General features: G+C 42.4%; 1 protein-coding gene across 8 annotated transcripts in view; it reads right to left on the bottom strand.

Moving 5' to 3' along the window:
• Nucleotides 1–25171, bottom strand: part of birc6 (baculoviral IAP repeat containing 6) — a 151910-nt gene that overhangs the window by 90421 nt on the left and 36318 nt on the right. For 3 of the 8 annotated variants that reach the window (XM_050072004.1, XM_050072005.1, XM_050072002.1), the window contains exons 26-56: nt 24972–25071; nt 24521–24735; nt 24189–24397; nt 22393–22745; nt 21994–22213; nt 20657–20793; nt 20324–20461; nt 19860–19987; nt 19475–19606; nt 18088–18303; nt 17819–18002; nt 16816–17019; nt 16137–16270; nt 14987–15140; nt 14772–14888; nt 14438–14598; nt 13687–13813; nt 13433–13543; nt 11508–11766; nt 10785–11356; nt 9625–9800; nt 9419–9515; nt 8405–8599; nt 8088–8288; nt 7201–7480; nt 6858–7114; nt 6243–6351; nt 5726–5956; nt 3726–4587; nt 3324–3467; nt 127–256 (exon numbers count right to left, since the gene is read on the bottom strand). In XM_050072004.1, the coding sequence (XP_049927961.1) occupies nt 127–256; nt 3324–3467; nt 3726–4587; nt 5726–5956; nt 6243–6351; nt 6858–7114; nt 7201–7480; nt 8088–8288; nt 8405–8599; nt 9419–9515; nt 9625–9800; nt 10785–11356; nt 11508–11766; nt 13433–13543; nt 13687–13813; nt 14438–14598; nt 14772–14888; nt 14987–15140; nt 16137–16270; nt 16816–17019; nt 17819–18002; nt 18088–18303; nt 19475–19606; nt 19860–19987; nt 20324–20461; nt 20657–20793; nt 21994–22213; nt 22393–22745; nt 24189–24397; nt 24521–24735; nt 24972–25071 (6553 nt within the window). The remainder of the gene's footprint in view (nt 1–126; nt 257–3323; nt 3468–3725; nt 4588–5725; nt 5957–6242; nt 6352–6857; nt 7115–7200; nt 7481–8087; nt 8289–8404; nt 8600–9418; nt 9516–9624; nt 9801–10784; nt 11357–11507; nt 11767–13432; nt 13544–13686; nt 13814–14437; nt 14599–14771; nt 14889–14986; nt 15141–16136; nt 16271–16815; nt 17020–17818; nt 18003–18087; nt 18304–19474; nt 19607–19859; nt 19988–20323; nt 20462–20656; nt 20794–21993; nt 22214–22392; nt 22746–24188; nt 24398–24520; nt 24736–24971; nt 25072–25171) is intronic. The other 5 variants (XM_050072007.1, XM_050072006.1, XM_050072003.1 and 2 more) reach the window with 4 other exon arrangements.

Consider the following 25171-nt stretch of genomic DNA (forward strand, 5'->3'; position numbering starts at 1 on the left):
CTTACAAGACATGCACTTATTCACACACTAGCAGCAGATTTTCCTGTTGGCTGTAAGGTTTATATATCCACACTGCTCAATGTACTAATCCAATGAAAGGTTTAAGTTCACTGTACTGAAACATACCAGACACCCGGTCCAGGACTTCGGCCAGCGTGGTGGAAATGGGCAGATGGAGGGTGCGGTACTTGTGGCCTGCTCCGTACATGGGATGCTGGATCATGTGGCTGGTGGCATTGATGCGTCCTTTGTATAACTGAGAACAAAAAAAAGAGACAAAATGTTTTTATCAGCATGTTATAAAAATAAATTGATGGGCTTAGCTCCAAGAAATTTCATTTAGATCTACTCTTAGGGTATTATGGCTTGTTACAGACAATATATGGACAAATATTGACCCCTTTTCCTCACTTTTTTAGCAGACATGGACCACTCAATTGTTTTTGAAACTTTTTCAGAGAGGTCTATGCTAATAAGTTTCTTGACTGAAACTCTGAAAAGATCATGTTGGTTAGCTTCTCCTTTTCCCTTTCCTTTTCCATCTACCTTCAGCTGACATTTAGACAAACATGCAAGCAGCTCTGGGAGGCTGTTATTAACTGTACCAGCTAAATACTAAGGGCCTGTGTTTCCCCAAATGGGGAGAGAGCATATGTCACTGCATGCAGCCACCTAGAGAAAAAGCGCTGCGCCCAACATCTTTTTTCAGAGAACTCCGCCTTTTTTGTGTGGCCGCTCCAAGCACTTAAGTTGAAAATCTCTGAATTTTTCAGAAAAGTGCCAGTGGTGTCACTGCCACTTCATTTAGCTAGGCTACTGTCTACTATCACAGCAAAGACAGGAAAGGTCATTTTTGGGAGCACATTGGCTGGTGGACACTGGATATGCTGGTGAGTGTTGTGCTTTTATCACCATTCACTTTGCAAGCTTGATGTTGACTGTGTAGTCAACCTCTTCTTAATGCTAGCCAACGTCAGTGTCAAGATACTGTTATCATAGAAACATATCCATGTGGAGCACGTCATTAAAAAAAGTGCTGGGATTTTTTTTTTTAATGAAGGACCTGGATGAAGCACTCCCCAGCTCCTTGCCACCACTTTTCTCCTGAAGAAAAAACTATGTGGACCATAAAGTGTTTATCTTGATACTACATTTCATGACAATGTGATCAGATTTTGACTTTTACTGTGAACAAGTGAAAACTCTTAACTGGTGGTGGTGGTGCTGAGGAAAGAGCAGGGAGTCACCAAAATTGAAAAAGTCATCCTCTTAATACATAAAATATTTATAGAAAATGTCATGATAATCTGGGCAGCTGCTGCTCAAACACCTAGTCAGGATTAACCAAACGACCTTGTCAACCATAGTCCTTCTCTGCTCGTGAGCAATAAGAAAGAACAGTCTATAATACTGAGAACAATGAGACAGCTAGGTTGGTAAAATGGCTTGCTTTGGGTAATTAAAACCATTTTTTCTATACCATGCCCCAAGACATATCCGCACACACACACAGTCCTAAAAGAGCTTTCCTGACAACCAATCATTGAGCTGTGTAAAATATGGAGCATTAAGGGGTCACTGAGGACACCTTAATGCTCTACACCAGGCATGCATCAGTCTGAGGGGATTACAGTGATTAGAAAGGAGGCTTCTGCTTCATACTGCTGTGCTGTCCCCTTGTGGTCACGGCTGAATTCTACATCAATCATGTACAAATGGTGCTACAGCCATTTTAATGACATGGTGGAGAATCTTTGGGAACATATATTACTTTGTCAGTCATGAATGTTGTGTCCCTGTAAAATGTGATCTGCCATGACCTGATCAATGCTTTTTGCAACGGAGTTTGAACGTTGATTTTACTTAAATATCTCTAATGTTTCTTAACATTTGCAGTACTTTGCCTTTATTTTTACTTCCTCTTAATCTATTTTTTGTATGCACCAAACAGAGGTGGGACCAAGTCATTGTTTTGCAAGCCACAAGTAAGTTTCAAGTCTTTGATCAAAAGTTCTAAGTCCAGTCCCAAGTTAAGACTGACAAGTCCTGAGTGAAGTCCTAAACGTTAAATTCTAAGTCCTAAAAAAGTCATAACCACAGGCGTCATTTAGGTATTGCGAGGTATGGCAGCTGCCATACCTTGGAATCGGGAGGAAAAAAAAAAAGTGGTTCTGTAGTCATCTTACTTGTGAATGTCCTTCATATTTGTTGCAAGTGATCAGATGAGATATGTTAGATAGTCCAAGGCACACTGGCTGGTTGTTTCATTGTATTGCACTTAAATAAGCCAATAATATGCTCATCAGTGAATACGAGTGTTAGTGAATATGAGTGTTATTGAATCAAATTGTTCGCCACTTCGCTCCTCCGTGAGGAGGAGTCGTCGTGCATTACATGCAGACATGAGGTATTATGAATGTGAGAAACAGCTTCATGTCCTTTCAAACAGTTTTCAATAGCATAGTATGTACTTCTGACAGGTAAAAGACCAAAGTGAAGTTTTATATAAGTTCATATTTTTGAAACTCCATCATCAGTAGCTCTGTGACGTCATGTCATATTGCCATACCTTAGCTTTTGCTGAAACGACGCCCCTGGTCGTAACGCATTCTAAACCAAATGTAATATCATTTTAAAAACAAAGTAATAATATGTTAAATTCAGAAAAATCATAAATGCTTTTTAAAAATTATATTTCAAAACAAGTTTGTTGGAAATTGTATCTCTATCTGTAATTTTCCACCCACACAGTTTGCATACTGTTATTTGTTTTTACATTGTTTATGTTGCTGCTACAGTGTGGAAAAAGTGCACCAATCACTAATCCCAAGCCATACAATGGAGTCGACCTGCACATTGTGCCAACTATTGTTTATATTTTGGAAACAATGTCTAGAACAATCCTCTTGCCTGCCTTTCTACTTTACCACCAATGGCTATACAGTCCAGAGCATGCGATTGGCATGTGCTGCACACATACGCAAATCTTGAAGGAGACAGGAGACAGTCAATGCTGAATAGTTATCACATTGCATTCTAAATAGCAGTCCATATCTGTGTTTTGGTAGAGCTAATTTTTTTTACACCCGATGCAAACCGTCCCTGAGTACATGTGAACTGTACTCAAGACCACCTTTTCAAGTGGAACCGGTCGCAGCTGGTACAGTAGACAGTGTTCAGGCTAATCAAACAAACTGGACTACTGGTCAAGTGTATTTGGATCCGGGGGCCGGGTCCCTGATGTAAAGGCCTCTTAGGAGTATCCAGCCAAGCTAGCTCCTATCTGAAAGGGAGCAGATATTCAAGAAAAAAGAGTTACCCACCGGACAGGGAGACTGTAGGAAGACGGTGACCTTCTCGTCCTCCAGCATGAGCTGCAGGAAAAGCCTTCGAATAAAGCCTGAGATGTTTCCAGAGATCGGCACATTGCCTCGCTGAGGTGCAGACTGGAAAAGCTCGCAGAGAACCTGCAGCCAGAAAATAAAATTTAAATCAATGGAGTCTAATGAATACATCCAAATGAAAAGAGTTTGTCACTGATAGCAACAAGACTTTAACAAGGTTCCTACTTCTTTCAGTAATTACCTTTCAAATTTTAAAAACATGGCTTAAAGTAACTTTTGACTAGCAAATGTGTGTCTGAGATGTACAAACTTAATTCCCCAACGAAAGTGAAAGCTTTAGTATTTGCCATTTTCCCATCAGAGTGGAATAGCAGAGCAGACCTGAGCCATGAGCCGCTGGTTGTTTGGATGGCAGGAGATACACTGGAGAAAGAAGGCCACAGTGGCATTCTCCAGAGCAGTCCTCTGCTGGGTGGTGAGCCCTCCTGCTTGCCCAGAAGACGCCAGGGAGAAGCGTGACCCTGAAGCCTGAGGCTGGGATGGAGGGGGACCTGCCGTAGATCCAGAGCCCAGAGGCTGACAGCCTGCACTGGCACCAGCACTAGCACTAGCACTGGAATGGCACAGCAGGAAGAGCAGTGCCGTCCACAGTGGGTTGACCTCTGGTCCTCCTAACCAGTCTTTCATGGCATGACTGTTGCCAACTTCAGTGAGGAAGCGCAGCACCGGAGCAGCCAGCTCTGCAGCCAGAGGTGGCCGAATGTGCGAGGAGGATGAGTGGTAGTGGTGATGGTGATGTCGTCTCTCGGCCTGAGCAGCTGGCAGAGGGAGGTCGGCACTGGCCAGAAGGCCAACACAGAACTGGGCCAGGCTGCGAACCAACAGTGAAGGTAAGCCTGAGTCCAGCAGTTGCTCTATGGCTCCTGGAGACTGGGAGGCAGCTGCCAGCGTTGTTAACTGGGACTCAGACAGATTGATGGGGGGTCTCGCATGCTTGGAGTCGTCTGTAAGTCCTGCAGCACTGGTGTTTGCATCATGCTGCTTTTTGCCGTCATCAGTCATGGCGAGCCGGTGGTGCTGGGCTTGAGAGTGACTGGCACTGGGCATGGGGACAATCCCCATCCAGGACATAAGCAGGGAGAAGTAGCTGGGGTGGATATGACACATGGAGCACAGCAGGCTGTCAACGGCCTTCTTCAGCACAATGTTGCACGGCAACGACATGGACCAGTTATACAGCAACCTGAAGGAAAGGAGAATAAATGGAATCCATCACAAATCATACATTTTTTATTTAGTCCTCAAAGGGCTACAAAATCAATGCTGATGTGGTAAACAATTATAAAGGCATGGTAAGTAAGAAGGGTATATAAAACTAGCTAGCTTAGTCATGTTTTTTTTTCCATTTGAGAAGTATCTCTAGAATTAGATCTATTATTAATTTTAATGATTCTCAAAGAGTTCTTCATGCTTCTATCATTTCACCTCTGGATTATTGTAGTGGCATGTTTACAAGACATGATAACATGGCTTTATGGTGTCCAAAACACAGCTGTCAGACTTTAAAGCAAACCAAACCTATTTGCGCTTCCCTTCACTGGCTGCCCGTCCACTTTAGAATTGATTTTAAAATTTTAGCTTTGACTTTCAAGGCCCTGCATGGTTTGCTACCAACCCAAATGGCTGCACTTCTAAATCATTACTTAACAGCCTGAGGTCCTGTGCTAAGGCTCTGTTAGCTGTTCCCCACTCAAGGCTGAAGACCTGGGGTGACATGATGTTTGCGCTCTAACCCTTTGAGATAACTTACCTGAAGAAGGTGGACTAAAAAAATTCACTGCTCATTTTTTTAAATCGTCACACAAGACTCACTTCTACTGTCTGGAGCTTTCTCGTAATTATTTTATGTTTCCTATTTCATCTGTTCTTTTTATGGGTACTTTTATTCATTTGTCTGCATTTTTACTTGTTTTATGTTTATTTATGTTATTTGAGTTTGTATGTTTATTGTTATTTGCTGAATGTGATTTTCTTTTTTCTATTTGATTGCTCTTGTGCTCTCTATTTTGTCCTTGTGTGTGTAGCACTTTGTAACTGTAGTTTTAGCAATGCTATATACAATAAGTTATTGCTATTTATTTTCATGACCTATCTAAATTATGTCCATTGATACATGAGAACAACATGTAAAACTGCCATTGCATTTACATAGCGGGGTGCATGTCTGAGAGGGGGGACTCTAATTTCACTTCTTTTTCAACTGACAAAGCATTGAGTGTACACTGACTAATTCTATATATCAGCGTTTTTCAATGTTTGTATAAACAATTCCCTGCATGCATGTTATGGTCTTAATAATAAGGAAAAAGACATTAACTGACTCAAAGAGCTCTCTGTTGAGCAGTGCAGGCAGGTCGTAGTCAACAGGCAGCTCGTAACTGTGCCACAGGATGGCTGCCACACAGTGGAGGTGGGAGGGCGACGGCATGAGGAGGCCATACTCCCTCGACGATGTTGAGGAAGAGCTAGCACCAGTATATCCCATGGGGCCACTCATCTTGTGGGCCGCAACCCGCGACGAGTCATGGACCCACTGGAGAAGGGCCTGGATCCTGAAGGGTAAAAAATTCAAAGTGAGCTTTGATAAGAAATTCATCACGTGGTTTGGAAAACACTGCTTCATGTCCTTAGCCCCTCAGTGTGACGTCACAGTGGAATTCATATGCAACAAACACGACCATATGATAGTAAAAGATGACAAGGAGAGTGTAAGGACACTTTTTACTATCAGCTTTTAAGTCTGTCTAGAATATCACCTTGACGAAAAACTGGTTCTCATTGGCGGTTATATTTGCAGGGGGGAGCTTAAGGACAGGGTGAGTCAGGATGTTGATGTACCTGTCTTTGGTTCCAGAGTCCTGTGTGGTGCCCAGTTGGTACAGGATGTCAATGGTGGAGTCTGAGGAGAGGCCATTTAGTCGCCCAAACAGCAGAGGACTGTTCAAATCTACGAAGACAGAAGCAAAGACTACAGTAAGGATGGCTATCATGCAAGTTAACAAGCTTTTCCAGGTAGTTTTTGATCCCCTGTGAAGGATCCTTCTTTGTTTCTTACAGGAATGATGTATTTTGTTAGAGCTGACCTGCTGTGTACCAACTTAAAAGACTATAATTTACGCTGTTAAATCAATGGAAATAATCAATTGAAAGCGTACAAACTGAACTCAGTCTCTCGATTGATCTGAGAAATTATAGTAAAAATGACCTACCTAGAAAATAAAGCATTGCCAAATTGTTTGTGAAGCGTTGCAGAACAAAACACTTTTACACTTGGCGGGGCAAAACCAAGCCTGAAATACGTCCTTATCCAAGTCTTTTTAAGCTCTGACGTCCTAAGGACATCTTAAGGCAATTATTTTGGATATTTTAAGACTCTTTGATGCTTTTTAAGGTCCTGTGGATCTGCTGTCTATGATTAACACTCCAGCAGCAATGCAGCTGCGTGTGACTCACTAGCAGGGTCAGTGCCAGAGGCGGCACAGTTCCTCAGCAGAATGTCGATGAGTTTGAGTCCAATGCGAGTGGACTGCAGGCCAATCTTGACAAGCACGGCTTCGATGTTTGGCGAGTGCATGCCGCAGTAAGGTGACATGAGCAATGCCGCGCAGGTCTGCAGTAGGTTGGCGGTGGGTGCTGCAGCACTGGCCATCATGGCCTCCAGGTCACTGACATGGGTCAGGCAATGGTGGAGAAGACGCAGCCACCCGATGCTGTACAGGGAGAAGAAAAAGGTTACAACAACACCCACATCTGACACTAATAAACATACTCTCAGTCCAACATCAGTTTTTGGTACCTGGTTTTAGAGACTTGGTCCTCAGAAGGCAGAAAGGGGTTGTTGACGGTTGCAGAGGAAGTGTTACCAAACGCCGTCAGGCCCAAAAGTTTGATCTGAGACAGACCCAGGGTGCTGGCATCACGAGGCCGGTGCAGCCTCAGGCAAACAGCCGACGCAACCTCTGCCTTCACTAGCTGGATCTTTATATATGTCAGGCCGCTGGTGATGACCGGTGTGGAGAGTGGCAACATATTGACCCCGTCAGCACTGATCTCCACTGAGACAGAGGATGGGCAGGCTGGTTGGGAGGAGGAAAAAGACAGAAAAACATAAAGGAATGACAGCTGAGTTTTTTTAATCCAAGAGAGATGAACAAGCTTTTGATGGTTGCAAAAATAGTGACAGAAATACACTTTCCAAAAAAATATTATGTACTTTTTTTCCAATTCATTTTCATCATTAAATTGAGTGTAGAGTTGCAGCGTGGTACAGCGGTTTCATGGGATACCATGGTAAAAAAAATTGACGGTTATCATACCATGTACATTAGCTTATCTACAGTACCTAATATAGAATGCAGCCAGATGGAGACTATCACCTTTAATGTATTTATTTTGAAAAGGGAGATGTTTTGCACAAACCTCTTATAAAAAAAAGTTTCAATTATAACAAAGCATTTGTTCCCTTAGAAAAACCCTTCTGTTTTTATTTCTTTAAGAGTCACTGTGACTGACATTAATTGTAATCATGTTGTAACATTATCGTACCGTGAAAATCTCATGCCCTTGCAAGTTCTATGTGTGATTAGAGCAGAGGAGCAGAATAGCTTGCTGACCAGCATGGAAAAATGCGCTTCTGGTGTGAACGGTGCAAAAACTGACATACCAGTAATGGATGATACTCACTGGCTAGAGAGGCGAGATGTGGCTGGATGTGGAGCTCTTTCAGCAGCACAGCAGCAGGAAGGTGGATGGTGAGGTCACACCAGGCCTCCTCTGGCAGGAAGATGTATGACCATGCTGCTGAGCGGGCCCGACGGTGGGGCGGCGTGGCTTGGAGGAGGACCTCCGCTGGCTGGGCTGTGGGGCTGCTGGATGTGATGGTGCCTGTGACAGGACAAATAGATAATTCAGAAACAGAAACGAGCTGATGTGCAGTTCTAAGTTATTTTACTGTAAAGGTATTATCCAAATGATGCAACTGATTGAGTCAAAGTAAACACCTAGGGGAGCAAAGTTGTGGAGTCCCTCAGCATTGTCTGGCTCTGAGGTCATCACTCTGGCTTTGAGGTTGCCGTCTGCTGTCTTTCCAGGACCTGAATCTAAGAACTTCATGATGGTGGATACCATGCTGCGTGCTGTGTTCACGATGGCCCGAGTGCTGGTCACCATGTTGTTACAGATCAACTGCACACCACCTGGTAAAACACAAGAAGTTAAGGTTTCTTAATGAATCCAACTTTGCAAAAACTGCTTAAACTCTGGAAAATTCTTAACAACTGTGAAAAATATTAAAAGTACTTATACTTCTACAATCAGGGTTTTGACATGGGTAAGGTGCCCACCAGCAGCAGGATAGGACTCAACCCACATAAATCCCAGAAACACATTTAGCAAGTAAAACCATTATCACTTAAGACCCCTTTACGCAGTTAAATTTATGCCTGACATGAAAGCTGACATGGTGATATCTTTGGCAGTTGACCAAAAATGGTGGTCTTAGTTCACACTGTGGGACATGTCTACTGACAAGTGATACGCAGCTTTGGCGACAAAATATAATCTCACAATGTAATTGCTGCTACGTCTATGCACCATTCAATCAAAACAGGACATGACACACAGTACACTGGCTGCCTAGGCACTATTTTTCACTACAGTTTAGGCTACAAAAAAAAAAAAAAAAACAGACACAAACAAAGCAGAATATGTTTTGGGACTCTGGACTTCTTCTGTTGCCAGGTTTTAATGCATAAAAGCAAAGTGTGGTTACTGTAACAATGCATTTCTAAAACATAAGAGCAGCACTGGTGAATGATGTGAGTGATGACATTTCTTAGATAGACTAAGACTTAAATCAATATCCTACATTCTGACACAGAATGAGATCAAGAGACCCATCTCACACAGCACGACACAAAATAAACAAAAACAGTTGTACAGTCTAAAGGCGCATGTTGTCTGAAGGCTGGGGTAAGTAAAGCTGGGCAGGAGGCAAGTGCTGTGTGTATACCAACCCATGTCATGGAAGGCCTTGAGAGCCTCACTGGTATCCAACACTCGGAGGATGAACCACAAAAGAGGCTCCGACAGCTGACAAGTGGAAAGAGACCCCTACAAAATGTAACATTAAACGTACATATTGACATCAGTTTTGGCATTTGTTGGAGGTATATTTTAATATTTAATCATCACATCCCAAAAAGCCCAGGCTGATGCTCACCTGTCTGCCCATGTAACCACAAGCCATGTATGTGAGAATAGGCTGTAACATGACCTGGACCGAAGTGGCCCTCTTACTGAGAGTGGTGAGGATGGTGAAGAGGCCATCACCCACTGAGATGGCATCCAGACCACCATGGAAGTTCTCATGTTTGGTCAGGTGGAGGCCGCTGGCTCCTGAGGAACGCAGAAAAGTGTCAGTTTCAGCAGAAGGGATTTATTATTCTCATATATGATTTTTTTCTTTTCTGTTCTCTAGTTCCTCACTGAAAAGCCAAATGTAATGTTTTAAGAAAGTTCAGCCAAATATTGCTGTATGACTGACTTTGTTGAGTCAGTTTGCTAACTTCATGGCTTTCTTTACGTTGTAACTTTTCAGTGGTCCTTTATTCAAAGCCACTTGGGGGCAGCTGAAAACACACTAACACAACAATAAGAATATGAATACCTCAGCACAGAAATGGTAACTGATATTGTGTTTTTTAATAACAGGACAAAGTGATAGCATGTAACTGGAAAATAGCCATGGCCCAAGAACAGATTCCTGTGGAACTCCATATTTTAGTGGTACTGTAGCTGATTGATAATTCCTAATCGATTTAGAAATTTTCCTAATTTTCTAAAGCAAAATCTGAGATGCCCAACCAATTTTTAAGGCATTCAACAAAATACTACAATCAACAGTGTCAAAAGCAGCTGACAAATCCATAGGAACAATTCTGTGTGTTGACCACAGTCAGCTGCTGACAGAAGATCATTTTTTAAAACCCTAAGGAGCGCAGTTTCTTTGGTATGCGCTAATAATTACATATTATCCCCTTATAAAGTCGCTGTGGCAAACACCTGCAGTTTAGCATTAATTTGGAGTCATGTTTTTGTCCACCTGATCAATGCTAATCCAATAGTCACTCTCCCTTTAGCTCTTTTTTGGTCTCTACCAACTCCTGGGGAAAATATCTCTCTCTTCAGCTGCTAATTTCTCTACTATGTTCCCAGCTAGTCTCTAACTGTTTGCTGCCTGGCAGGTAGTGTACAGTAGGCTCATCAGAGCACTAAAAACAGTTGTCTGCTGCTGGAAACCAAGTATATGAGAACAAGAGTAAACAATGAGACTAACAGAAACTACAGTGTTAGTTGATTATTTTCTGTGATTTTCCTTACCTATGATCATGGCCATGGCACTGCTGTTGCATTGGCCCAGTGCTGACAAGATCTGGCTCATAATCTGTTGATTGGCTAGCACCAGGTCGGCCACTCCTGCAGGGGGACCTTGACTGAATGCAGATCCTCCAGCCACACTTTCTTTGCTACCACAGACCTTCTCCTCGTCCGACACGCTGCTATCAGCTGCTCCGCTGCCGGCCGGCGGCAGCCGTCCACTGAACTCTCTGTCCCCGGACAGAGGCAGCTGCACCAGCACGTTAACCAGCTTGAGGAGGTCAAACATCAGCTGGTCACGTGTTGTCTCTCCACAGACAGCCTTGGCATCTCCTGGCCGGATGATGTTGGCGAACAAACCACCAAAACAAGCCCGGGCACCAACAGAGCTGTCTGAGCCGCTGCGGGAAACCACTTTGTCAGAACAGGTGATGTAATGGTGAACCAAGAATGTGATGGACTCGATGACAGACGAGATGGTGGCCACCGACACAACCTCAAAGTTTTGCTCAAGAGTAAACTCCAATAGCTTCACCTGAGCATCCAGTGGTCCCTGGCCTGACTGGAACGGACCCCTGAGGAGTCAGGATGAACCATTAGTTCCCAAAGAGCAAATATAGAGCATCCAATAAAATGTCTCATTTTGTGTTATTGCACCGATGACTGTGCTGTGACATGCAAATATTATTGACTGGAAAAAACACTTCCTGAGAAGCTATTGCATACCTCTCAGTAGACAAGATGTGCATGAGTTTGAGCAGGAACTCGCTGAACATCTGTGGACAGGTGGAAGACAGGTGGACCTGCAGGCGGCTCAAAAATTCGTGCATGGCCTGGGTGGCGGTGGGTCCCACCTGAGAGCTGTGCTGACTTGTCCCGTTGGTGCTGCTGCCAGACAGGAAACGCACCAGGACATGAACCAGGGTGGGATCAGACACCATCTGCTGTGCTGTGCTTTCCTGAGAGCTCATCCCGTTGCTGGAGGCTGGAAATTCAAACATCGATTTTGTATAAATCACTGAACACCAGACAATGGACCAATATTAACTATAGAATTATAAGGGGAAAACACACTTATAAATCAAAGTAAATAAAGCTGTTAACTGCTGACAAGAGACTGCATTTCTATTTCCCCACACAGCCGTTGGCATTCAATTATTTCAGTACACAATGAAAATCACCTTGCAGAGACTTAAAAGTCGTCCTTTTTTGCTCAAAGTCATACTGTGTAATTTTCCGGTGGTAATAAATTTTTTAGCTGGGGGCATTTTGCTCAGCTATTCACCCTGAAGGCACATTCAAAGGATGCTGCGACATACAAAATTTAAGAGCTGAATGTCAAAAAACATTGCTTTCATGAATTCTGTTGTAGGAAGATCAAATACTTAAACAACCAATAAATATGGATTTTTCAAAAAGAGTCATATGAACCTGGGGCACTTTGATGAAACATCTTTGCTAAAAGTGGCCACTAACTGGACAAGTTTGGACAAACAGTGAGAAATTTCTATCTTAGGTGTCCTTTAGTTACAGCTGGCATGTCCATTTAAGTTGGTGGTGTAGCATTATTCACAAAGCACTTTAGCTCTGAAATAATTAGAAGGTGTTTATTCCAGTTACTATTTACTTAGCAAGTTAACATTTGACCACGTTTCATGAATAAAATCAGCAACCATTCCAAAAATACATACAGTATTTTCATAAATGACTTTACAAGATCTAACCTGTACTTTCTGCCTCTAGAGACTGTATTGACCAACATTTTATTTCACATTCATTGGTACAAACCAATCCCTGTAGATATAATGACTGAGCTCTTTCATGGAACGCACTCACACACAAAAGAGAAACTATTTCTTTTAGAGGAAGACTGATAGAGTCTGATTGTACCTGGTATTGACATGACTTCTGTAATGCTAACACAAGTGGACAGCCGAGACACATCACTGTTTACACCTGTGTTTATCATGTGCCTCCAGCTGACTACTTGTGTTCAGATTTTGTTACTGCCTATGTCAGTTAAACTAAAATGTCAAAGGACCCTGGGTACAAGTATTACGTCCATGCTCTTGCTAGCTGCCCGGCAGTCACGTCAGCAGTTGCATTGGTCGGGCAAATAATAGCGCAAAAAGATGGACGGTCACACAACACTTAATCCAACTCTTCATAACAATGGCAAGTTACAAAGCGCTGTCAACAAACAACCACCACTTCCTGCACTGATGATGTAGTCCTTGTTGGGGACGCATGAGGACACATAAGCTTTTCATTACAAAAGATATGTTGTCAACTGTGTCCCACACCACCTCGGCAAGTGGTTTGACTGATCGGATCACAGCATGTCTTGGTGATCGTGTATACTTGTATTTAGTGCTGTCTGAATCCCCAAGACGCATGTTAATGCAAGGTGTAAACAGGGCCACAGGGTGATTATTTGACTCTTTGAGTGTTAGGGGATTTTTTGGGATGTTTTTCCTTATCTGCTGTGAGGGTCCAAGGACAGAGAGATGTTGTTTGCTGTAAAGCCCTCTGAGGCAAATCGTGATTTGTGATATTGGGCTTTATAAATAAAATAAAATTAAATTGAATTCTAATATTTTGACAGGTGTTGATGATCCACAGAAGGAAATCAGTGAGAGTGGAGTACTGACCGCAGGCTGCCATGTTTGTCATCAGGGTGAGAGAGTGCAGCACCAGGCACCATGTTCTTAGGGAGGTGTTGGGGTACCACGCCAGCACTGTTAGAAAACTGCTGATGGATGCTAAACACACACATAAACACACAGAATATAATACATGTAAAATCAGTAAAAATAATTTAAAAAAAGACTAGTCAGTGTGTAACAGACTTCTCCAGCTCTATCAGAAGTGCTGAGAAGGAGAGACCGTGTGGTGGAGTCCTGACCTTGGTTGAGCGGGATGGTGGGCACTCGGCTGGCATTGAACAGGAAGATGTCTGATCCACTCTCTTCACTGCCACCAGAACATGTGTTGAGACTGAGTGTTAACCACAACTGCAGCAGGGACTCCAGCTGTGAGGAGAGACCCTTTATCAGTTCACTTGGTTTCCTGTTATTCTTCAGATGGCACTGAATTGAGCTTACAGGGTGTGCTTAGTAAATGCAGAAGTTATTTAGTCTCAAAACTCCAAAATGAAATTGGTTCTGACCCAGACTTTAGGAGCAATTTGATACCAAACATCAAGTTTTGGAGGAAGGGCTGCTTAACATTTATGCTCACAATAGTGGGCTTTAAATCCGAGACAAAGCTGATGTTTTTACACTGTAGTATAGATGACTGAACAAATTTCCCGGCAGGGACATAAAGGTATATCTTATCTAATTTCTCAACAAAAAATAAATAAATATCTGAATCCTAAAACTGAGAACTAAATATGTGCCCAAGGAACAAATATCAAAATAGTTGAATAGATTATGAGGTCCAGCCTTATAAACTACACTGAAACAGCTACAAAACAACAATGTTAATGTCGTGATGTGGCTGAGTCAGAGTCTAGATCTCAATATGATCAAGAACTTTCACAAGAGATTTTGGAACAGATTAAAAAAGAAAAGGGAAAAGGCTTAAGGCTGGAGTTGCCTCCACTGGAGACTGCAATCATTCACGTATTTTGTGTTTAACATTTGTGTGCTGACCTGTACATGGTGGACCTGCAGCATGGAGAAGAGCTTGTTAAAGCAGGCACTCAGCATGGGGATGGATGAGGGCTGGACCATCAGGCTGCTGGCTGGGGGAGAGCCTCCTCCATGCAGAGCTCTCAGCAGGGAGTCATCAGTCCCATTAGAGGCCTGGCTCACTGAAAGCCAGACAACAAGCAAATCTTACAGCCATGATAGACAGGACAGACATCCAATAAAAACTCAAACAGAAAATTTGTCCCCAGGTTGTTGAGCATTTAACATGAACTTTTAACCAGCAGTTGTTCTTTAATAGACCATGTCCTGCTTTATTGTGGTGTTGTGTGGTTACCTGTGGATGAGCTTGAAGTGAGAGCCTGAAGGATCGAGTCAGCCTGTAGAGTTGCCATCATTTTGAGCATCAGTTCAGCCTGCTGCTCCAGGCCCACTTCTAGGCGGGCATCCAACGCTGTGAAACACGGAGGCAAAAGGTCAAACATCAGATGGAAAGATATAACAATTACTGAGAGAGGTCAGGACTACCCCCCGAATCCAGCCTCTACTCACCCTGTGACACGGAGACTGACAGACTCTGTGACCCAGGCTTCTCAGCAGCAACTGGAGGTTTGGATACTGGTATACCAACCCCTCCAATGTACGGGTTGTACCCGTACGTGCCATAGTCAGCACCCCAATAGTCATACCAGGTGCTGCTTATAGGCTGCGGATGGACATGAAAAGGAAGGGATATGAAACATAAGGGCAAATACATTGACTTGCATCTGTCTTAAAACCCCAAATGCTGATTTAATTGCTCAAAGTATTTGTCACACTACACTTGTATTCAAAAACAGCCTGAAGAAAGCAGAAATTACTTTTCCCTTTATATTGTCCACATAACTCTCAAGTTTATTTTTCTGGGATCCTTCAGTTTACTTATCTAACTAACAAGGCAATTGTTTAACTTTGCACAATAACACAAGGGTTAAGCTTCTTGTGCACTTAGAGCTTGTGCTTTCTCTCTCTGCTGCTAACAACACTTCAAAAGTCAATGTTGAAGAGAAAAGCAGTTTTTTTTTTAAAATCAAGGCCTTTTGACGGTTCAAAGAAATGATTGCATTTTAAAGTTGAATTCGATGAGTAACTAACAATCAAGGTGAGGTAGTTTAAAGGAGCTGTGCTGTGGGGCAAGGGAAACTATTTTGTTGAAAATACCAATAGCTTAGTAATGATTTAAGCATTTATCAATTATATAATAAAAGGCCAATATCATCAACTATACTAAGAATCAAGAATCAATTTTGTTAAAGGGGAAAAAAAACTGATGACTGAGAATAAAGTAAGAAAAAAAAATAATAATAATAATAATAATAATGCCTTAACACAAAAATCTTGTAATATTTTAAGAATAATGACTTTGGTATACATAACTCAATGACATCCACATCTTTCATTGGACACTCACGCTGACTTGTTATGCTTTTTCTTGTAAACTTTTGTGTGGGAAGTGGGATCAAGTCGTTGTTGTACAAGTCACAAGTAAGTCTTAAGTCTTTGCATTCAAGTTCCCAATCACGTCGCATGTAGTTTCATGGCTGTTTATTTCAGCTAACTCAACAGTTATCTGTCACTACATCAATCCACAAGCCAGTGCCAAACAACAACAGAGTAAATAGAGAGAAGAAAAGAGAAGAATAGAGTGTCGTAATGAACCTACCTTAAACACTTTGGCAGCGAGTGGATCTTTTTCCAAATCAATATCTAAAGGATCAATATCAACATCCATCAGGTCTTGTAGCAAGTCAAAGTCTATGTCTTTATCTTTTTCCAAAGATGACAGAGGTGGAGCACCTTTAGATAACGAAAACAGCTTTAATATTGCCAAGCAAGCACACTAGGAAAACATACAAGCAAGAGAAACTCTTTCTTTAGCACGTTACTGGGCAATTTTAATGCCGATCAAGATATTAGCTCCTCTACTCATCTACTGGAGGGAGAGTCCAGACACAAGACGCAGTCAGGACCAAATACAGTGTTTCTGTATGAGAACAATTAGGTAGCTAAAACAACTCATGGTGTCCAAATTGGGGAAAAAACAGAATTGTTCAGTTGAATGTCAACTATAAACAAAAATAACACTACTGTTCGAATGACAAATTGCCCAAAATGGCTCTGAATCTACATGTTTGAACTCCCGCTCCAAAAGATAGAACCAATACAATAATAATACACATAAAACCATACTGTGGAGAAAAACAGGAAACATGCAGCTATGAAAAAAGAGAACATTTTAGCACACTATTACTTTATATTGTGATGATAAAAAGTGTGGGTTCATATCAACATCTGTGTGGTGTTGTGGGAAGTGTGCAGAATGGACGGGGCTACCCACGCACTTTGAAATACTGAGGAGGTCCCCGTAGTACCTGCGATGATATCAGGCACCAGGGCCTCATCAATGCTCTCTACCAGGGGAATGGGTGCCGGCTGGGGCAAGGAGTCGTCCGAATCGGCCCCCGCTGAGGAGGACGATGCCCCAGCCTCCTCGCCCACAGCAACCTCATCCATGACATCCAGAGAGCCTGGAGACAGCAGTTCACCTGGGACAAAAGCAAAGTTTACACTTAATTACTCACAGTTCCAAAGAAATGCACGAGATGTGAAAACTGCAAAGAGTCAGATCCAACATGGCTCCAAGATGTTAAAAGAAAACAAAACATGGAGCCATGCTAGGGCCTATGTGAGGGCATAGGAGTGTTTTAAGCAAAGTGTTAACATCAGACTGCTAACATGCTCAAAATGAAAAAATGCTAACATGCTGATGTTTAGGAGGTATGATAATATCTAATTTCACCATCTAGTTTAGCATGCTAACATTTGCGAATTGGCACTAATCACCAAAAGGCTACAGCTGAGGCTGATGGGAATGTCATTAGTTTTGTCATTAGTTATTTGGTCAAAAATAACTGTATTGGAAAAAATATCATTTTGACCTGATGATGGTGAAAGATGAGAGAAACACCAATTTTCTGTGAAGCGCTGTCGGCAGTGATAGTTTTAGTGTCTGGTCTATTTTTTTCTGCTAGCCACAAGCAATGCTGGCAGGAAAAAAAATAATTTGACAAATCATCTGCAAATCTTGCAAGAGCAGACCAGTGTAATTTTCTTTATCTGGCTTTTGTCTAACATTCAAAACAACGAAAAAGAGAAGGGTCAGTAGATAATGTTACAGCCACAGCTGTCTACATGCAGACTAAAACTCAAACAACAATCTCATTCAGCCTAAATATTTTTCAACCTGATCAAACACAGACATTCAAAAACCCCAGACATAAACACACAAACTGTTTATCAAGTTAAAACAGATGTGACACCAAACTGCAAGCAAACTACACACACCTGCAAGGATGTCCTGTAGCATGCACGTGAGGGAATACTGCGCCCATGCGCCTCCCCAGGAGATGTCCCCGCGGTTAAAGTCAGTCCCCACGAGCAGGAGCAGCAGACGCTCCAGCTGTTGCTCAGACACCACCTCACACAGGTGGATTGTGGGTCTTGTGGCATTGGCTATCCTAGCCAGGACCTGAGCGGATGACAAAAGTACTTATTTATTGGTATATACAGATGAGCAAACTGAAGAAGTCCACATACAAGAGTCAGATGAATACCTTGCAGACAAAAAGCAGCAGGTCAGCATGGCAGGTGAAGTCCATGGAGAGGAGGAAGAGGGCCAGCTTCTGCACCACAGAGATGCAGCGTTCATGGGACAGTGTAAAGGGCAGAGGTTCTACTTCCGGGGCTTCTTTGGCTGTTGTGGACTCAGTGTCCAATGTGGAGCGGGGCCATTCGGCCGTCCGCCGCAGACGGATCAGGTCCTTAAAGTGCTGGAAGAGAGAGTCATGGTAAACACACAGTCATGAAAAAATGATGAACTCAATTGGAACAACAACAAACGATAAATTTTTGTTCATATTTCAATTCCAATGTTTGAGCATTCTAATGAATTGAAATGTAGAGTGTTCGTAATGTCGGATTGAGGATGGAAACAAAGTGTAACAAGTTGACATCTCTATCTGATATCAGGGGGAGCCTGGCCTTTCTTTAAGAAGTCATTGACTACCTACTACCTCTAGTCCACTCCTGGTAACTTCCAGTCCACACCAGCTCACCTCTCAATCCCCTACAAATCCTGCTAGCCCCACCTTGTGGTTAGGACTGCCTACATCCAGTGAGGATAAAACAACTTTCCCAAACATCATTGCCTGTTGAAGGTCTAGTCACCGAAATGTTGCAGCTGCATTAAAATCATTATTTTTGCAAGGTGGACAGTGTGCAGGAGTCTTTTCTAAAAGTTTTACCTTTTACTTAGATGACATTTTATGACGATATTTGTTTTATTCTCTTTGTGTTTTAAATGTGTTTAGTTTTATTGTACAGTACTTTGTAACTGTGTTTTGAAAGGTGCTATATAAAAAAAGTTTATTATCATTATTATTATTTCTGAGCTGAGAATGTGATACTGCAGCATACTGTACATCCAGCTAGGGATCGACCGATATGTTTTTTTCAGAGCCAGGCCGATATCGATTATTAGACAGAGATACCGATAGCCGATATTTACAACCCATATATGTATGCTGTAAAAATCATAGTTGACACAAAATTATAAAAATAAACACTGACAAAGCACTACATTCAAATGCAAGTAAGCATAAATTTATATATATTTATATTTACACAATAATCATGAATACAAAATAAAAATAAATAAATAAAAATAATAAAATAAAATAAAAGGAGAGCACAATTAAAAGCCAGGCTAAAAAGGTAGGTCTTGAGTTTGCTTTTAAAAGCCTAGAGTGGTACATGCAGGCAGTGAGAAGCACGCCAGGGGCAAAATAGCGCAGCTAAGGAAAACAAAACTGTATATCGGCATATCGGTGGAAAAAAATCACAGATACCGATAACCCTAAAAATTCATAATATCGGTCCGATAATCGGCAGGCCGATTATCTGTCGACCCCTACATCCAGCAGTGTATGATGAAGTGCTCACCTTTGATGTGGCTTGTTTGAGCTTGGCCTGTTCCACCAGCAGCTTGTAGGAGGAGCCTTTGTTGCTTTGGATCTTCTCCTTCTCAATCTGCTCCACCAAAGCTTTCTGTTTTGCTTTCAATAGATTTAACTGCTACAATAAAAAGGGCATGATAAATATAAGCACAGCAAAAGCATTCTCTCCAGACAACACATTTCAGGCTGCAGCTTCATCAGAAAAAGGGCAATGAATCAAACAGATGAGGAAAACATTTTCCCTGCTTGTCTAACAGAGGACTAGTACCAGACCTGTATGCACATTTTCATATATTATGCAGTACCTGAGTATTTAAAGAACACATCTGAGAGACTGGGTTTGAGGTAGTGTTGGATTGAGACACATTTACCTGCTTGTGGTGGACGAGCTGCTTGCGGATCTTGCGTGAGTAGAGTCGATCCAGGCTGCTGCTGCCTTTGGCTGACCTGCTGGAGTTCTGAGACTGAAGGCTGTTATTGATGAAGCTCCACTGAATACCTGCAGGACAGACCGATAACAACATTCATCAGTTCAATGATGTGGGGAGTTAAAACACACGCAGCTGCTAGAAGCAGCTGCAGAAGTGTAAACTCCATAAAAAGTGGAACATTTTTAGAGCTATGTAGAAAAGAAAAGGGCAGATGGATAAAAGACAAGAAAAAAAAAACACTACAATGAGTTGTAGTGTAAGCACTGAAATGAGATGAAGTGTATTCTTTGGAAGTCTTACTAAGGTTTTTAACAAGCTTACTCTCCTGTATGAAAAATGGATTAGAGAATAAAAACTGTAAACTGTAAATGTAAATTGTAGGTGTCAGATGGAAAGGGATGTACCTGTAAAAGTTCTCTCCCGCTCTTTCCCTCCGAGGTGCTTTTTCCCACCTGAGGCCTCATCTTCTATACTCGCTACATAGTCCAACAGTCTGGAAACCAACATCACCACCCAGCTGATCATTGGGATATCCAAAACACCTGGAAAACACATACACACACAATGAATTATCTGCTGAATAAATGTAAGCGTTCACATTCACAAACACATACTACTCGATGTGTCATTTCTGCTCCAGAAACATTGATTTTACAAACTTGAGTTGTCCTATGTGGCATACATGTGAAAAGCTTTGTTATGCATTTGTAAGCATGCCACAGTGATGGCAGCTGTACCTTCAGTCCTGCGCTGGGCAGCAGCTTGTGGCTGCTGCAGAGGAGACAGCAGGCTGTCCAGTAGGTTCAGGAGGCCCTCTAACACACCACTGTTACTCAAAGATCTTTGGCCGATGCAGGACAGGAGCATGAACACCCTGAGATGAAACAAGATGGAAAATACTACGGTTACTTGTGTCCACCACCACCTGGACATAAACTTGAATAAACACTGAACTTGAATAACGGCTGTGCCAGAGATGTTTGTAGGAGACCAAGTTCTATGAAAGAAGATGCGCCAGATTATATAATCTATTCAAATCTAGCTCCCAAATACACAATCAGACAAATCCAACATTACCTATATTCACTTAGGCATATTGTATAACTCAAACAACTGTCTTAGTTTCATAAGGGCCCCAGCACAAAAGTGCCAAGGTCCAATGGAACCTCTTGTTTTTGTAGAGCTGTCTCTTTTTAAAGATCTGCTGCAGAGTCACATTTTTGAGGGTCTTAAAATGCTTGAAAACTCTCGAAAATTGGCAAGCACATCAAAACTGGCGAAAATTGCAAAGTTCTACAGTGATTGGGCTCAGGCGTGGCTGCCGGGTTCCATAGCACCCTCTAAGTTGGAATTAAGTTCCTTAGTTGTTCACACGTTTGAGGTGATCATTGCTCTCATCTTCAAGAGCATATAAAATCTTTTGAGATTCAGTCAGTCAGTCAGTCAGTGAGTCAGTCACCTACCTTGGATTTCATGCCATAATTTTTATTTTATGAACACATTCGAGGAATTTGGGATGCACAAAAACTGAAACAAACAAACAAAACTCTGCACCAATGTTCAAACTAGCAATGATTTTAATATAATGTTGCAATTGGGCTTGGGCATGGCACGTCGGCTCTATAGTGCTCCCGATTACATTTATCCTTTGAAAGCCTTCTTGACACCCTTGGGATACTCAAAAACTAACAAAACTTGGCACACACATCAAGCACTGTGAATATGATGAAAATATACAGCGATTGTGTGCTTGTATGTTAAGCTGACTCCATAGCACCCCTAACAGCAAGTAGGGACAGACACTCCTGACTTCACCTCTCATAACCACAGCACCTTGTCAACAAACACAAACAGCATGCACTTTTTAGTACAGGAAGTAATAACCTGATTTGCAAATGGACACATTTTTACAAATCATCCAAAAAACAAATTCAGCTTTAATTAGGCTTGACAGAATGAAAATGTGAAGGATTACAACTTTGAAAATGTTTCAAATACTTTGATTATCATTAAAGTGTTAAAAAGCACTGGGAAAAAGTGTAAAGGACTTGTGGTAACTGTATCAAAATCTTACCTGTCCTGAGGGAAGATGAGCAGTTGTTCAGAGTTGTAGAGCTCCTGTAGCACGTTGGAAAGGAACTGGCCCCACCAACGCTCGCCTCCACAGAGCTGCACCAACAGCAGACCAGCGTGAAGACGGATTTTAGGCGTCCCACTGATGCAAAGGTGTTTGAAGAGCTCCTCACAGGCCTGAGCATGGAAGGTACTCTGGAGCACTGAGGGCACAGAGTGGCCTGAAAAAATAAAGACACATAAATAAATGAAGTGCAAATCAGTGTCTTCAAGCAGGATGCCATCCATCTACCAATAGTTTAATTCAGGGGAAAACATCCAAGCATTTGTAACCCTGTCATCTCCAAAATATAACACTTAGTGTCCCAGAAGACACAGCTATGTCCGGTTCCATGCTCACCATTGTTGGAATGCAGCAGGCTGAGCAGTGTGTCCAGCAGGTAGCGGATGATGGTTCTCAGCTGCTCTGTGGAGGAGTTGTGGACCAGCTCCTGGGCCGCTGGAGCCCTAGCTGTGGGGAGTGACTTGCGGCTAGCCCCTAGTGATACACGTAGCCGCTGGACGGCATGGTGAGCCAGGTTAAGCTGCAGCTGCAGCTGGATGCAGTCCTGATAGGCTGAGAAAACACGCTGATCCTCCTCCACCACCTTGTCTGGCTTTCGCAAGAAGTACTGGGCATTGTTAGCGCTGTTGAGAGGCGGCAGGTCGATGTTCTGCAGAAGGGTCTCCAGCCGATGGCAAGCTAGATTGTATCTGGTAAACAAGAACATGAGAGCATGGAATCTGAATTAATATGCCGCTGAATATAGTCCCCAACAAATGCACTTTTGTTTTTTTGTTTGTTGCACAGTGGCCATCTGTTTTTTAGTAAATGACTTGGCCTTTGGAAAAAAAAAAATCACCTAATGTGTGTTTTTGTGACATATTCCAAAAAAGTTGGGACAGGAGCCACAAAACACTGGGGAAGTTGTGACATGCTCAAAAAACATCAGCGAAATCTTCACACGGAAGGGACAGCACTTAATGCCCATGACCTTTGACCTATCCGGCTGCACTGCATTAAAAATGAACATAATTGTATAAAGGATATTACTACATGGGCTCAAAGTACCTCAGAAAAAATGCCTACAAATGCAAGTCTGCCATACAAAGTGAAAGTCACTTATCAACAACATCCAGAAATGCCGCTGACTTCTCTGGGCCTGAGCTCATCTGAGATGGACTGACACAAAGTGGAAAAGTGTGCTGTGGTCTGACAACTTCACATTTCAGATTATTTTTGGAAATAATGGACATTGTGTCCTCCGGGCTAAAGAGAAAAGGACCACCCAGACGGTTACCAGCTCAAAGTTCAAAGCCAGCGTCTGTGAAGGTATGGAGATGTGTTAGTGCCCATGGCACCATGGGTAACTGTCACATCTGTGAAGGCTCCGTTACTGCTCAAAGGTAGACACAGGTTTTGGAACAACATATGCTGCCATCCAGACAATGTCTTTTTGAGGGATGTCCCTGCTTAATCCAGTGGCACAATGCCAAGCTACATTTTGCATGTGTTACAAAAGCGTGGCTTCGTAGTAACAGAGTGCAGGTCCTGGACTTGCCTGCCTGCAGTCCAGGACTGACTCCCATTGAATGTGTGATGCATTATGAAGTGCAAAATATGACAATGGAAACCTGAACTGTTGAGCAACTTAAGTCGTAAATCAAGCAAGGATGGGAAAGAAATTCACTTTCAAAGCTTCAACAATTAGTGTCCTCAGTCCCAAACACTTACTGAGTGTTAAAAGAAAAGGTGATGTATCACAGTCGTAAACATGCTACTGTCCCAACTTTTTTGGAACGAGTTGCAGGCACCAAATTCAGAATGAGTGTATATTTAAAAAAAACAAAACAAAGTTTATTGGTTTATTGGTTTGAACATTGAATATTTTGTCTTTTTACTGTCGTCAACTGAATGTAGACCAAAAAGGCTTTGCAAATCATTGCATTCCGATTTTATTTATGTTTTACACAGCATCCCAACTTTTTTGGAATTGGGGTTGTATTTTTTCACTAACGCTTGAGAAAATTATTCATCTTAATTAATTAATCTCAACAGATTTTGGGTTCAATTAAAGGCAAAATCGGACAAACCTAACATACTAGGAATGAAGTTGAAATATACAAGTGCTGGAGCTGATTTGCTTCCACTCTCACCTGCACTGGATGTCCTCCTGCAGTGCCACCATCATGGTCAAGTGCTGATCCACATCGGGCTGACTGGCCGCCTCACCCTCTCCCCGCAGAGGATCATGCATCAACTTAAGTTCACTCTCCCATGGCAGGATGTAAGTGTGGCCATAGTAGAAGCCCAGTGGGATCTTTGCCCGAGCATTAGTGCTGCCATAGCGCCCAATCACAGTGATCTAAGAGTCATAGGAAGCAAACAAAAATAAGACATCCTTATGGACTAACTAAAGGCATGAAAAGCATGAAAAACTCAAAATGTCAGGTGGGCCATCTGGGCAAAATATAGATGAAACACAGACCTTCATGAACCTGCAGACCGGTGGTGGCAGCAGGTCGTGCAGAATGAGGGAGTGGGTGCTAATGTCGGTGGCCACCACCAGCCTGCGACCGTCCACCTCCTCACCCAGCGTCCAGATGTCTATGGACAGAGAGGCCAGGTCGCCACAGGTCGGGATCAGAGCATCGGTCAGCAAGACAGGACGGCCAAAGTCCAGAGTGACAAAGCGACGAGCTCCTAGAAGAAAGGATAGCGGAAACAGGAAGTTCACTTTGGAAAACAAATTCACTTCATTTTTTTTTTTAAGATTTTTAATTTAAGCTGTTTTACAGTATATACATCCTAATGTATAACTTGTGTCAAATGTATACAAATCTGTTTCAAACATGTCTTTCAGTTTGTACAAGTCTACATAAATAGACATTTCTGAGCACCAGTTAGGTGGTGATATGGAATACTGCTTCATGACATACCAGAGTGCATCCTTTCTATGATGATGGACTGGTGTGGCGGAGGCTGTAGGAAGTGAGACGCCTGGGAAATGGCCAATGCCAGACCACTGCCCATGGGGCTCTGCGGCAAAAAAAACCCCAACATTCCACAGTTAAACAGAAACTTTAAATATTTTCTCATTTTACTGTATGTCACTCAGGCTGGGTATCGTTTAAAAATG

This window comes from Epinephelus moara, chromosome 19 (assembly GCF_006386435.1).
Source record: "Epinephelus moara isolate mb chromosome 19, YSFRI_EMoa_1.0, whole genome shotgun sequence".
Taxonomy (NCBI): domain Eukaryota; kingdom Metazoa; phylum Chordata; class Actinopteri; order Perciformes; family Serranidae; genus Epinephelus; species Epinephelus moara.